At 49.1% G+C, this 13,777-nt stretch overlaps 2 protein-coding genes across 4 annotated transcripts in view; one reads left to right on the forward strand and one right to left on the reverse strand.

Annotated features, from left to right (window-relative positions):
- Positions 1-13,777, reverse strand: part of MED9 (mediator complex subunit 9) — a 91,425-nt gene that overhangs the window by 55,224 nt on the left and 22,424 nt on the right. The gene's annotated exons all lie outside the window — the stretch shown is intronic.
- The window catches only part of LOC147011349 (3-beta-hydroxysteroid sulfotransferase-like), a 45,465-nt gene that overhangs the window by 15,820 nt on the left and 15,868 nt on the right, over positions 1-13,777 (forward strand). For 2 of the 3 annotated variants that reach the window (XM_085857818.1, XM_085857819.1), the window contains exon 2: positions 8,027-8,229. In XM_085857818.1, coding sequence (XP_085713944.1) covers positions 8,027-8,229 — 203 coding nt within the window. Of the gene's footprint in view, positions 1-5,397; positions 5,417-8,026; positions 8,230-13,777 lie in introns of those variants that run through there. The other variant, XM_085857820.1, reaches the window with a different exon arrangement.

Below are 13,777 nucleotides of genomic sequence, written 5' to 3' on the forward strand. Positions count from 1 at the left end.
CATCACGCAGGGTTTCTGTACGTCGTCGAGGAGGCGAAAGGGTGGTTCCTCAGTGTATGACACCAACTGTCAAACATGGAGGAGGAAGCGTGATGATCTGGGCTTTTTTGCTGGATCCAGAGTTAGCGACTTGTACAGAGTGACTGGCACTCTGAACCAAAAGGGCGACCACAGCATTTTGCAGCACCATGCAATACCCTCTGGTCTACGCCTAGTTGGTCAAGGGTTCATCCTACAGCAAGTTAACGACCCAAAACATACCTCCAGGCAATGTCAGAACTACATTTGAAAAAAGAACAAGATGGTCGGCTTCAAATCATGGATGTCCAGCACAGTCTCCAGACTTAAAACCCATCGAGCTGGTTTGGGATGAACTGGACAGAAGGGTGAAAGCAAAGCAACCTTCAAGTGCAACACATTTGTGGGAACTTCTGCAACAGTGTTGGGAAGAACTTTCCAAACTATTTGATTTCCATTGCAGAAAAAATGCCACGTGTCTGTTCGGCTGTTATATCTGCAAAAGGTGGCTACTTTGATGAGTCAAAAATTTCGATTAAATTTTGTTCAACAAAACGATTCCATGATTTATTTTTATCTGCAATTGTTTATTTGTTCTATGCTTTAATTTCAGAGTACATTGAAACATTAAACTGCTTAAATTTCAGTAAAAACTGGAAAAATGGGGGTGTTCTAAAACTCTTGATCGGTAGAGTACACACGTGATGTATTACATATTATATACATGACATGTTATATACATATATGTGAGATTCCACATGTTATATACACGTTATACATGGCACATTCCACATGTCATACACATGTTATGTACACACATTATGCATGACATATTGCATGAAATACACAAATACATGACATGTTGAACATATTATAAACATATGATGTAAGACATTACATATGATATATATATATATATATGTTATACATGAAACACTCCATGTTATACACACTTATGTTATGTATTACATATATACACACGTTATTCATGACATGTTTCACATGTTATATACGCACATATTATGAATGACGTATTCCATGTTGTATACACATGTTATACATGACACATTCCATATGTTATACACACTTATGTTTTATATATTACATATATACACACGTTATTCATGACATGTTGCACATGTTATATACACACATATTATGAATGACTATTCCATGTTGTATTGTTGAGGATTCGGCGGCACTTAACAGCACCGCCGTCTCAGGGGTTATAACGCCGGCTAGTTCGGCACAGGTCTCATGCGCCTCAGGTCACGATACCAAAGTACCCCTGGGTCTTGCCAGTTGGGGATATAGACCCCGGCTACAGACTGGGTTTGTCAGAGACCGAGCGAAGTCTGCCAATCCGTAACCAGTTGGGTTTTAAATACAAATCGAGCGATTGTTCCTCAGCACGGCACAAATAAATTCAAGGCGGCAAATCTCACATGAATCAGCCAGATTTATTGGGGACGCATCAGGGAACACGACACAATCAAAGCATTCACGACAGCGTTATAATGAATCAAAAACCCGCTCTTACCTTGGAAGCTACGGATACAGGTTTCGAAGGCAGCCAGAGCAAAATAAACCTTAGGCCTGGACAACATGCAGACAAGACACGGAGAACTTGGTGGTGCCTCATGGATGAGAGGAAAAGTGTCGAAGGCACGAATGCGGATCGTGACAAGCCGATGGTCTCAGATTCGAGCACCCAGCTCGAGTATGCCGCGTGGCAAGATGGCGGCGACGTACTCCTTTTGTCGGCACCGCTCACGCACCAGCCTCAGGGCGTCTAGCCCCTGTAAGGTCGACGGCACAAGAGCGAAAGATCTATAGTGTGTTCCAGCTGGTTTCTCTCAAGGTCCCGTATGCAAATCCAGGCCTGGCTTGTACACCAGACCAGGCCTAATCTGGGTGTTGGACTCTGCAGGTGGATCGATGGGATGAAAAGACGTCGTCGAGCCGTGCAGGGAGTCAGGACAGTCAGAGGCCCTGTGGCTGGACTTAGGATGAACCAGTGGATGACCTGCACGCTGGATCCATGGCCAAGGAGGAACACCCGACCAAGCCACTCCTCGTCATGCAGATCGCCGACTCACGAAGCAGTTCCTTCCTTGCCTTTCGGGGCGGGCCTTTTCAGACCACCTCCGGGGCACACGTGATTGGTCCAACATTCGAGTTTGCAGCAGCTCTCCGCCAATGGGTTGCCGGCACGTCTTGTTGACTGACTGTCAGGGCGCCGGGTGGGGGCTGGTTAAGAGGGGGGCAGGAAGAAGAAGGTGCCTCTCGGTACACCACCACTGTATGAACACTGGACAGCCTGCTACACCTCCCGACACACATGTAATGTCCGATTACCAAACAACCTGGCTAAACATGCATTTAAGGGGGGATCTGGGCTAATCCTATATTTAATAACGCACTAAGGGCCCATTTCCACAACAATATACACATGTTATACATGACACATTCCACATGTTATATACACATGTTATACATGACACATTCCACATGTTATATACACATGTTATACATGACACATTCCATATGTTATACAAAATAAAAGAGTAGCAGACACAAATAAGAATGGTGAAGGATGTTGAGATTGAGCATGTGGAATGTTTTGAGACCCAATGCGAGGGTTCGATTAACCTCCCACAGGAACAAGGGGAGACGATATGCTCCCTCGAGGCAGACCGTGACGAAGTGAATCCGGGAAGGCTGTGCGAGGTGGAGCGGTTGCATGGTGCGAAGGAGCACATGCCGAGCTTTGGGGGGAGAGAAGCCCGGGAATCTTTTGGGCAAACCCAAGCCCCCAGTGTGATTGTGCCGGAGTATATGTGAGTAGTGCAAATGACATGGCATGGATGAGTGCACACGAAACAGTGTGACACGGTCCGACCCAGACGGGAGTCTGGACAGGAGTGGCGAGCCTTCTGAACGGGACGGAGTTATTTCGGAAACCACGCCGGCCCCACGGGACTCTGCGTGCGAGGTATGGTCCGTGTATTGCAAACCGCCCAAGTGCGGACGATTGCACGATGGGGAGCCGGCGTTGAAACGATCCGCGCCTGGTACAATACCAGAGCGCGGACAGCTAAAATGAAAGCGAACTGAGGAATTGATTGAATTTGGAAAGAATATATCCCCGTGTGAGCACGTATACGGGGCCCCGACGTGCTGTGCGACGCGAGTGGTCCTCGCGAAGCGCGTGGCCCGAATTGAACCGCCGACGTCACCGCCGCTCCCGTGTGTGTGGGGCGAAGCTCGTGGAGCGGGCCGTGTGCGAGTGATGTCAGCGGGGATATCGCGGCATGAAGGGCAGGTGTGTAAAACATGGTGGTTCACATGGGGGATATCCCGAAAGTGAGCATTTAATGCAATTAATGGGGCGATGTTACGCCCTCAAGCATCAGCCAAACAGAAGGGACGAGTGCGCTGTCGACCACCGCCCTGGAGGTGCAAGGCTCGCCGATCCTTGCCACGAGTAGACGAAGCCCGGCCAGGATGTAGCGAACATCCTCGCTCGGGGCAAAGGAGCATTAGTTAGGGGAAGGGTTTAGCGTTAGATAGTCCGGGGGCATGAGCAGTCCTCCATGGGGCCCGGTAACATCAGTTAGGGGGAATTTAGGATGGAATTTAGAAATGGATTGAGAACAAGGACAGACATGGAATGTGTAGTGGGGACGTAGATTAGCCACGTAGAGTTAAATGGAATGTGCATTTGAATAAGGGATGACGGGGAACACGAGCTAGTTAGGGGGACGTAGTTATTAGAGTGTTGGAGTGAATTAAAAAAAATATAAATGATGAGTGAATATAGGTCAGCGGGCCCAAGTGTGAATGGAGTGAATGTGGAATGCATGGTGCGAATGATTGATTGGGAGGAGTGAATCCCACCCAAGGGAACCTGGGGTTAGTGTAATGTTAGTTAAATTAACCAAAAGGATGTCCTTTTGTTGTTGGTGTTGAATGAAGGCAAGAAAGCTTTTGCAGGGTGCAGGAGACCATTGTCCGGCTGGGAGCGTGGCTGGTGAAATATGCATACTGAGTAGAGGGCACCCTGGGCACTGAAGTAGTCGGCCAGAGTAGGCCATGGGTCCAAGGGACCGAGTTAGTGTAATGGGCATGGGTACCCAGGAGAAAGGGACCCGGAGCGCCAAAATGCCATGTGGGCATCGACAGGAAAATGCCAGGAAGGTCATTCCCCACGTTCATAAGGAGTGGGTAGGCTCGGAGACAGCCTCAGAGACCCGGGGGTGCCGAAGATTGAGCTCGGTAGGTGGGTAGACCTGCCAGTGGAGCCACGCTGCCCAGCCACGAAATTGTGTGAGAACACAGGAGAAAACTTGCGGGCCAGACCCAAATTAATAATGAAGACCAACACCGGCGACGGGAATCGTGGTTGCTAGAACCAATAGTTGAAAGAGACAGGCGTGTTGAAAAGTCCCGGGGATAGTTTAAAGAGTATTAAATGCAAGGATAGAGAGACAACGTGTACCCCTTCGCACCATCCATCCTTTCGTTGTTTGTGGGCCGATGGACTCATCTTGAAAATGCTGACACCTGTGTGAACTATTCTGAGGCTGCATTGGGCCTCGAGACAGAGTCACTTGTTTCTTCCTCAATCCTTTCTAAAGGGACCTTGGGGATTGGGAAATAGACAAGCAGGACAGGTTCGCCAAACACAGACAATAAGGGGGTTAGGGACACATGTGATTAGGAATTTTAAACCAAAAAAAGGTCTAAATTTAGTTGTTTTTTTTTTTTGTTACAACCTAATGGGGGTGGGTATGGACAAGGACAGGCATAGGCAATAGGTTGGGGAAAGACCGTAGGTTAGGACCGAACCCGTCTTCAGACCAGCCGAGGCCACCACGCTCCAACATCCTCACGAGACCACACCGAGGCCGGCCATCTTCATGTGCCGACCTATTGAACTGTCGCACCTTACCTGGTCTGCATTTGCCATGCCTTTATCTGCCTTTACCTTGACTCCATTTTTAATACCTGCCCATGCCTTTATTTGCCTTGCCACATCACTCAACTTGTCCATGTGTGCCAGGACCATCTTTGTGAAAGTGTTTGCAAGGACTGCCCTGCAGGCAGCCGTGTTACCGGGGACTGCATTTGTGCAGCCCAGACATCTATCTCCTTGTTGTATAAAGGCCGGTTCAAATGGACTGTGGGACGGCGTGTGGCCTGCCGTGTTTGGGTGAGTTGCCTCCAGCAGCCAGGAAAAGGACAAAATAAAAAACGGACAAAAAAACAACAACAACAAACAAAGGACCATTGAGGGCCCTGAAGACGCCTGATCATTGATTGCCTGCTGCTGCACTCATCCCCGAATGTTGCCTTTTTTGTGTTCTCTCCTCAAGCCACAGGTTCTGGGCCATGGGTAATGTAAATATTAGAAATGTATATCGTTCTAACCCACCTGCTCGTTTGTTTTGTTCACATTTCTGGCAATGTCGATAAGTTGTCCGTATGAGTCTGTTAGTTTATTTACGCAACGCACTCGGTTATTTATTTTTGCGCCATGTATTTGAAAGGTCGCACTCAGGGATTCATAGATAAGATGTACGAGGGGAAACTCCACGTGCATGCCACACGAACGTTAACGACTCGGGTCGAGTCTAGCAAAAGGGAGGGGGTAGTGTTGCGGTTCACAGAACCGCATGCATCCAACAGATAGTTAATACGTGTAGATAGTCCCTTCCCTTTTGTCGAGCTGAACAACGGGCGTGTGTTGTGATAATCTCACAGCTGGGTTTGCTTACATCATTTTTTCTTCATTTCGTCCCTACTCTTCTTTTCTGCTTATTCCTGAGGTAAATCTGAGTCACGTGCGTCTTCGCTGTGAGATGGGCCCTCACGGAGGCCGGCGCGTGCGGCGCCGCTGCGAGGAAACGATGACACGTGAGCATTAACAGCGCAGAGCCCTCGTTCCCAAGTGAGCCCTCAACCCAACGTGTGCGGCAAGTCATACAGTGCGTTTGGCAGTCCGGGATTATCCACTCGAGCTTCCGATGATCTGGAGAAAATTGCCGGTTCCATTTAAAAGGCGTACAAATGAATGTTCACGCGCTAATTTCGGTGTGGGCGATTCGTATCATGTCGTGGGGTCAGGGCGAAATATTTTTGCTGTCTGCGATGACCTTGCCGGAAACGGAGTGGTGCGGTTTCCGGCCAAAAGTGGCGGGCCGCGTGAGGCGTCGGGGCCAATCGGAGCGCACGATTCAGGTGATGACGCTTCGCTTTGGGGTGGTCCCCCGCCCAGCGCTGCAAGTCCTATAAAGGTCGGAGCGGTCCCTCCGCCTCTCTCTCGCCTCGCCCTCGTCGACGTCGCCACGACCAGCCTCCTGCTGCCTGGACTCCGCCTCCTCATCTCCGCCCACACGTTGACCTCACCGGCCTACCTGGTCCCACCTACCACTCCATCCACGCACTCTGGAATCCGCCCCTTCTCCACTCAAGCCCCTCCTTCACGCCCACGGTCTCCACACGCGCTGCTGAAGCCAGAGACGATGCGCCAGCTGTCGGGTACCGCACCACGGAGTATCCCCCTCTCCACAAAACGTATTGGTGGCGCATCGTGCAATCAAGTACAAAGGTACCAAGATCGTAGCCTCAACTCCTCTCCCTTCTTGTTGCAATACTCCCTCTTCATCGGTGTGTGTGTGTGTGTGTGTGTGTGTGTGTGTGTGTGTGTGTGTGTGTGTGTGTGTGTGTGTGTGTGTGTGTGTGTGTGTGTGTGTGTGTGTGTGTGTGTGTGTGTGTGTGTGTGTGTATGTGTGTGTGTCCTGGCGCCTGTCTGCTGCAGTAAGACTGTAGAAGATCGTTATTGTTACCGTTGTTATTATCCTCCCCCCCCCCCCGGAGGGAGGGAGGGAGCGGGATATTGTCATCATCTGGTTTGTTACTTGACGAAATCTACGATTTTGTGTTGGGGTGGAAGTGCGGGGCGAAAATAATGGTGATGGTGAGCTGCTTTTCTGAGTGCTGCAGCTTTCTGTGTAGCATTTTGTATGGCAGCAAAACATCATCCAACCCCCTCTCGAACCAGAGAGACTGCTCCATTGCTGAACTGGCATCTTTCAACCTATCAGCAACTGACCTCATCTCCTGCAGTGCCTCAGCTCGGAACTTGACAGTCAGGTTGGGCCGTGCCACCTCTTCCTCCTCTTCACTGCAACCATCCTCCTCCTCGGAAGCCTTGTGATGGCCTCCAACTCCTCAGTCAGCTCCTCACCATGTGAGGTGATGAGCTTCTTCATTTCCTCAGGTTCCATATCGTCGAAGCGTCCCCCTCCCACATCCTGTGCCAACCTGGCAATTTTCCACCTCTCCTCGGTGTTGTCAGGAAAACCTCTGAAGTTGTTGACTGCCATGACCATAGATTGTGTCAGCAAGCATTGAAGGTGGAGGGTTTCAACTCGTCCAGCAAGTCTTTGATGGGACTGATGCAGTATTATGTTGAAATTATGTTGAAATATTATTATGTTATGCACTGTGTTGAAATCCTTCCATCATTGCATGACTGTAAGTGTGAAGTCGAACTACCTCCAAAGCCTCCAAGACGTGACAGAAGGTGAGGCAGGTGTAATACATTTTCAATGTTGAAATCGCACCTTGTTTGTTCGACTGCTTGGATCAGGGAGATGGTGCTGCGTGGCAGGTGAATGACATCAATACAAATTTTTATTACGGACTCCAGGTATCAAAAACATAAATAAATCGAACAACCAATTTCAAGTGGAGCACCTCACCTGAACTAATAACCTCCGATGTGGTACCTCATCAAATGCCTCCTGAAAGTTCAAATATACCATGTCCACTGCACTTGTCATCTGCCCAACCAAAACTGCTCTGTACAATTCCAATAACTTTGTTAAACATGATTTCCTTGACATAAATCCATAAACGCTGGAGATGATGAATGATCACGCATATTGGACATGGGAAGTGATTTTAGGTGTTTCTTTTGTCGGACTGTGTTTCTATGCAGGTACCAACTGGATGCAGGTGCTGATGAGGCTGGTGTATGCAGAAGGGGACCATAAGTGTCTGGAGGGCGTTGCGAGTTGGGAGAAAACGCCATGGCTTGAACTGCAAAAAAGCAAAGTGCTACGGTTATCCAGGCCTCGGATTATAACCTCTCACTTTCCCCACCGACTTATGCCTCGTGCCCTGCAGGAGGGTTCTGCCAAGGTGACTCGTCCTTTTTTTTCTATACACAGATCAAGGCTCATGGAGGAGTCAAAGGGCAGTCACTTTATTGACAAACAAAGGGCATGGGGAGGGAGTGGTGAACATTCACAAGGAGTAAACCAGATTAATACAGATATGAACAACAATGGCTGAGAGAAGAATGGAATAAGAAAGGATCAGCATTTATAGAAGGGATTGTGGATGTGCCTGATTGAGCACATAAGGTAATGTTGGGCAGCAAATGTGAAAGACTAAAGTGAGGAAGACAAGACAACAGGTGGAGAGAAGATTCCACAATCGGGAGAAGAAAAGGGGGGGAGGGAAATTAACAAAGGTGAGCAAGTAGTCTGCACTTTGGGAGGGTGATGAGTTGAGGATTTGTTGAGGAACAAAAGTTGAGGATTACAAAAGGCTGAGGTCCCAAATCCATTCATTCTTGTACCCACCACACTTTGAAAGAATGTTCTCTACAGCTGGAGTGAAGATTTCCATGTAGAATTCCCTGCTTTGTTTGAGATCTTAATGGGGTGGAAGGGTTTATTTATTTATTTTTCGATTGCCTCAACAGCAGCAAGGTCGAAATGGGGAGCATCAGCGAAGAATGGGGATCATCAGCCAAGAATGGGGAGCCATACCCAATTGAGCTTCTGTATGAAATCCTTATACACTTTGTTGAACTCAGTGTGGCTCAGGAATTCCTCGACTCGATGGAGAATACTCATGTGATAAGTCACCTTTGATGCCATTTTGATAATATTAATATGATCCTCCAACAAAAAGAAATGGCAAATTGTTGAGGTCAGAAATTTCCAAGGACTGCACCTTTTCCGGTGTCTGTCCACAGAAGTGTATTGGATAGTTGGATGATTGCACATTCTCATGGAGAGACAGTGTGAGAACATGTGACTTGCCAGATTTGAAAGTCATCTTCAAAATAGATGACCAGCAACTTATCTTGTCCAGATGTGATGATAAGGATTTGTTACGGTATGTTAATGTTACATGTTTCTCCACATGTTACGGTATGTTAATCAAAAATTGGCAATTTATTTTTTGTTAATGTGTAGTTTATTTTCAAGAGAATCAGACAGATCAAGAATAATGAAGATCCGAAGACATTGCCATGTGGAACCCCAGCCTAAAGGAAAAGACCATGGTGGAACATCACCTGTGGTCAAGTGATTCCCATCCGGCTTTCGGAGGAATTCGCGTATTGTGTTCCTTGAAGCCCTTCCCTCAGTGTACTGCAGTTGAAGAGGAAGGTTATGGGCTCTTGACAGAGGAGTCAGAAGTGAAGGCCCGCTGGAGCCCATTACTTTGAGCGGCTGTACCAGGCTGACCCACCAGCTCTTGAGTTGGATGTCAGGGGTGTAACTATCCCTGTTGCTGACCCTCCAATCAACTGTGATCCACCTTCATTTGTAGAAACACAGGCTGAGATGAACCGTTTGAAATGGGGTAAAGCTCCTGGGATCTGTGGCATCCGTGCTGAACTTTTCAAGGCTGGTTGAAATACTGTATTGATGTCGTTGCATGCAGTTATGTACACTGCCTTTGACAAAGGCATCATCCCAACTGACTGGAAGTGGGGCCTTGTGTCTCTCTCTGGAAAGGGAAGGGTTATCACCAGGACTGCAGCAACCACCGAGGGGTGACGCTGCTCTCAGTGCGGGGAAAGGTCTTTGCTCGGATAATTCTGGATGGTGTTCGCCACCATCTGCTTGAGCACCCGCGTCCAGAGCATACAGGCTTTACACAAAAGACGTCAACGATTGACCATATCCTTGCTCTTCTGGACCTCACCAAATGCAGACGAGTTTCGACAGGGGCTGCTTGCAGCCTATGTTGATCTCTGTAAAGCGTTTCATTCAGTGAATCATGATGCCCTCTGGAGGATTCTTGGTCTTCGTGGGGTACCACCAAAACTGATCAATCTGATGTCTGAACTGTACTCTGGTACCGAGAGTGCTGTGAGATGTGGCGATACCATCTCTGACTTATTTCCAGTTGTTACTGGAGTTCATCAGGGATGTGTACTGGCCCGCACACTTTTTAGCGCTTGTATGGATTGGATTCTGGGGAGGATGTCGGTGAGATCAAGCTGCGGTGCATGGTTTGGGAATGTCAAGATCTTTGACTTTGATTTTGCAGATGATGCAGTCATCTTTGCAGAGACTCTGGATATCCTTTTGAGGGCCCTTGAGGTGCTGAATGAGGAGTCGGAGCCGCTGGGATTACGGATTTCCTGGGTTAAAAATAATATCCAGGCTTTTCCTGACATCTTGGATGCTGCTATCGTGTCTGCACCTGTTTGTGGTGAGGATGTTTAGGTCATGGGGATATTCACTTACCTTGGCAGTGATATTCATATCTGTGTTGGCTGTGAGCCAGAGGTCAATAGACATTTTGGTCAGGCCTTCGGAGTCATGGATTCACTGAATCATGATGTGTGGTGCTGCCGTTACCTGTGTGTGAGGATGAAAGTCTGAGTCTTCAGGTACTTGGTGCTTCCAGTCTTGCCCGATGGATGTGAGACCTGGACTCTGACCAGGGATCTGAGAGGGCAACTTAATTCCTTTGGTCACAGGTCTCTTCGGAGAATTCTTGGCTATCATTGGTCGGACTTTGTGTAGATTGAGCAGTTACTGAGAGAGAGACTCAAATGAGATTTGTTCCCTGCATAGTCCGTGAGCATCAGCTATGGCTGTATGGACATGTGGCTCATTTTCCTGACACTGATCCTGCTCACCAGATTCTCTCAGCAAAGGAGCCTCGTGAGTGGAGGAGGCAATTGGGCTGACCACGTGACTTATGGTTGCAGCAGGTTGATCAGCATCTCGAGGAGATGGGGTTGGGCCAGGCATCTGCCTGAGGAATGGCCAGACAGAGGCCCCTGGAGTACCGACGGAAAGTGGATGCTGCGATGCGCTGCTCCAGTGCATGCTCCCACAACTGACGTGATCTTGGTGAACATATTCTTGAGAATTTTAATGACATGAACTTTTTACAAAGCGAAGTTATTGAAATGGGGAAAAGTACTTGAACTATGTTTCAATTTCAACAAAAAAACCTTTAATTGTGCAAGCGGTCATGAAAGAAAATGTTATCCTGAAGATGACCTTTTACTGAATGGAAATTACACAGTGCACACACACCCGCGCGAAATAGGGTGAATCGCCGAATGTCGATATACCTAAGTACCCGCGCGAGTAGCGTACCGAGGAGTTGTACCATGCCGCAGGTCGACTCCGGACATGAACCGCTTGAGCGGCTCGTTCCGTGCTGCAGGGATAACCGAGTGGAGTTATCGTCAACCTCGAATGTTTAGATTACTTACCGGGTGTTTTAAACCCACTATCAATCCCTTACATGATGCAAGATGGAGCTTTCAATAAGGGAAAAGACGAAGCGAAATGGGAAAACAGTTCAACAAGCAAGCACTTTATTACACACACAGACAAGCACGTTATCACAGTCAAAAGGAAGCAGGGAAAGAGTTAAAACCAAATATAATTATTACAACACTTAAACAGTTCTACTTTACAAGACTGGCGCCACACACACAAATTTACACCAAACCCCAAAAGAAAATGGAAGTGCGACTTCCCTGAGCGCGTCGAGTTCTCCTTTTGCGACCGCAACTCCGAGCCCCTCTGGCGTGGTCTGCGAGCTCGTGCCGCGCGTCGCTCGTGTGGTCCGCTCAACGGTACGGACAGGGTTTTGGGGAAACGGACGGGGTTTGTTCGGCGCTATTTTCCGTGCTCGCGCACGGGGTCCCAGGGCTCGCGCGAGGATCAAAGAAGCAAGGCAGGAACAACAAGCTCGCGACCCGAACCAGAAGACGACCATGAACCAGAAGACCAACATGAAGACCAACCGAAGCCTCCTCGTCCGCCCATTTTGTAGCGCGGGGCTCCGCCCTTTGCCCCACCCCGTTTCTGGCTTCACCTCCCTTCTGCAAGCTTCCCAAAAAGGGGCGTGCCCTCTCGTTCCCCCCTCCCCGTGCCGTGCAGGGGACGAGGAAAGTCAGTCTTGGCTCCGGGCCAGGGAATTATTCCCCCAAAATCAGGCCCCACCTTTTTCACCTTTGACCTCCGGCTCAAATCGCCCCTCCCCCCTGCCAAAGCGCGGGAAAAGCAGAAGGGAAAATCCCACAGGCGTTGTTGGTTTTTGTTCTTGCACGTGCCGTATGACGAGGGAAGAAAGACTCGGGCGGGAGATGCCCCTTCGCACTCCAGCCGCCGCTGCCATCCGCCCTCCCATCCATCCCGCGGGGATCATGACCGCACGGTGCTCGTTGAATGGCGAGTGGCGAAGATGTGGTAGCGTAGTTGTGGAAGGTGGCGTTGTGGTGTGAATGACGTGATTGTTGGCGTCGTGTAGTGAATGGCGTGATCGTTGAGATGTTGGTTGCGGTGAGGTTCGTTGTTATTCTTGCACCAAATTAACTACAGCAAAAGAAAAACGGCTAACTGAAGAATCGCAGCCCGAATGGATCACATATATTCCCTCAATACAACGGGTTTGGGCTAACTACACATGAACTTACCGATATATCTCACCTGAGGACCCTTTATGGTGTAATGCGAATTTCCACAACCGTAACAATATACATATATACATCTCGATATAAATATATATATATATATATATATATATATTGTTGTGGTTACCAAATTCGCAAACCACCATTCAGGTCCCTTAGGTGAGGTATCTCGGTAAGTGCATGTGAAGTTAGGCCCAAACCCGTTGTCTAGTGGGAATACATGTCATTTATGCGTGCTGCGACTCTTCAGGATAGCCGTTTTTCTTTTACTATCTTTATTTTGGACCAACCGCCATGATTACCACCACAACCACATCAACCACCAACCACAACGCCGCTTCACCACAACCGCCACGACCTTCCCGTCACACCTCGCAACCGTCGCATCGCCACCGTTCTTGCCCCGCTGTGGGTACCGGTGTTGGACTCGTGCAGGGCGCGCGTCGAACAGCGTGTACAAAATCACGGATTTTGTGCTTCAAAAACGGATCAAAAACGACACACGCCCACTTTTTGCCGTCCAATCGGTGAGCGAGGGGCGAATTGGCCCCGCCCCCAGGGCGATCGATATATGCAAATTTATGGATCAAAAAGCCTTCACGCCCACTTTTTCTCGGGCCAATGGGGAGCGAGGTGAAAGGGCGAAGGGAGGGGGTCAAAGAGGAGAGGGCGAAGCTACGGGGCTGATAAAAGGACCGTGTTCGTCAGTAGACCAGGAGAGTCCAGAGGCGGAGAGTAGGAGAGTAGGAGAGTCGGAAACAGAGAGTCAAGACTTCGCGGGCGGTGGAGCTGCTCGTCGTGTGCGTTGGAGTCGGAACGGAGGGGACGGAGCTGTGGAAAGGCGGCGACACCAGACGAGGGGGTGCTCGCGTCGTGCAGGGAGCTGCACCCGAGGGAGGCCGACATCGCGACCTGGCCGAGGTGGAGACGCTCGTCGCGGGATAATAAAGATCCTCTATACCCCGAGCATCAGCAACCCCCTCCTGTTTCCCCCCGCGCTGA

Source organism: Eptatretus burgeri, chromosome 15 (assembly GCF_056783735.1).
Source record: "Eptatretus burgeri isolate ZD-2024b chromosome 15, Ebu_testis_v1, whole genome shotgun sequence".
Lineage (NCBI taxonomy): Eukaryota > Metazoa > Chordata > Myxini > Myxiniformes > Myxinidae > Eptatretus > Eptatretus burgeri.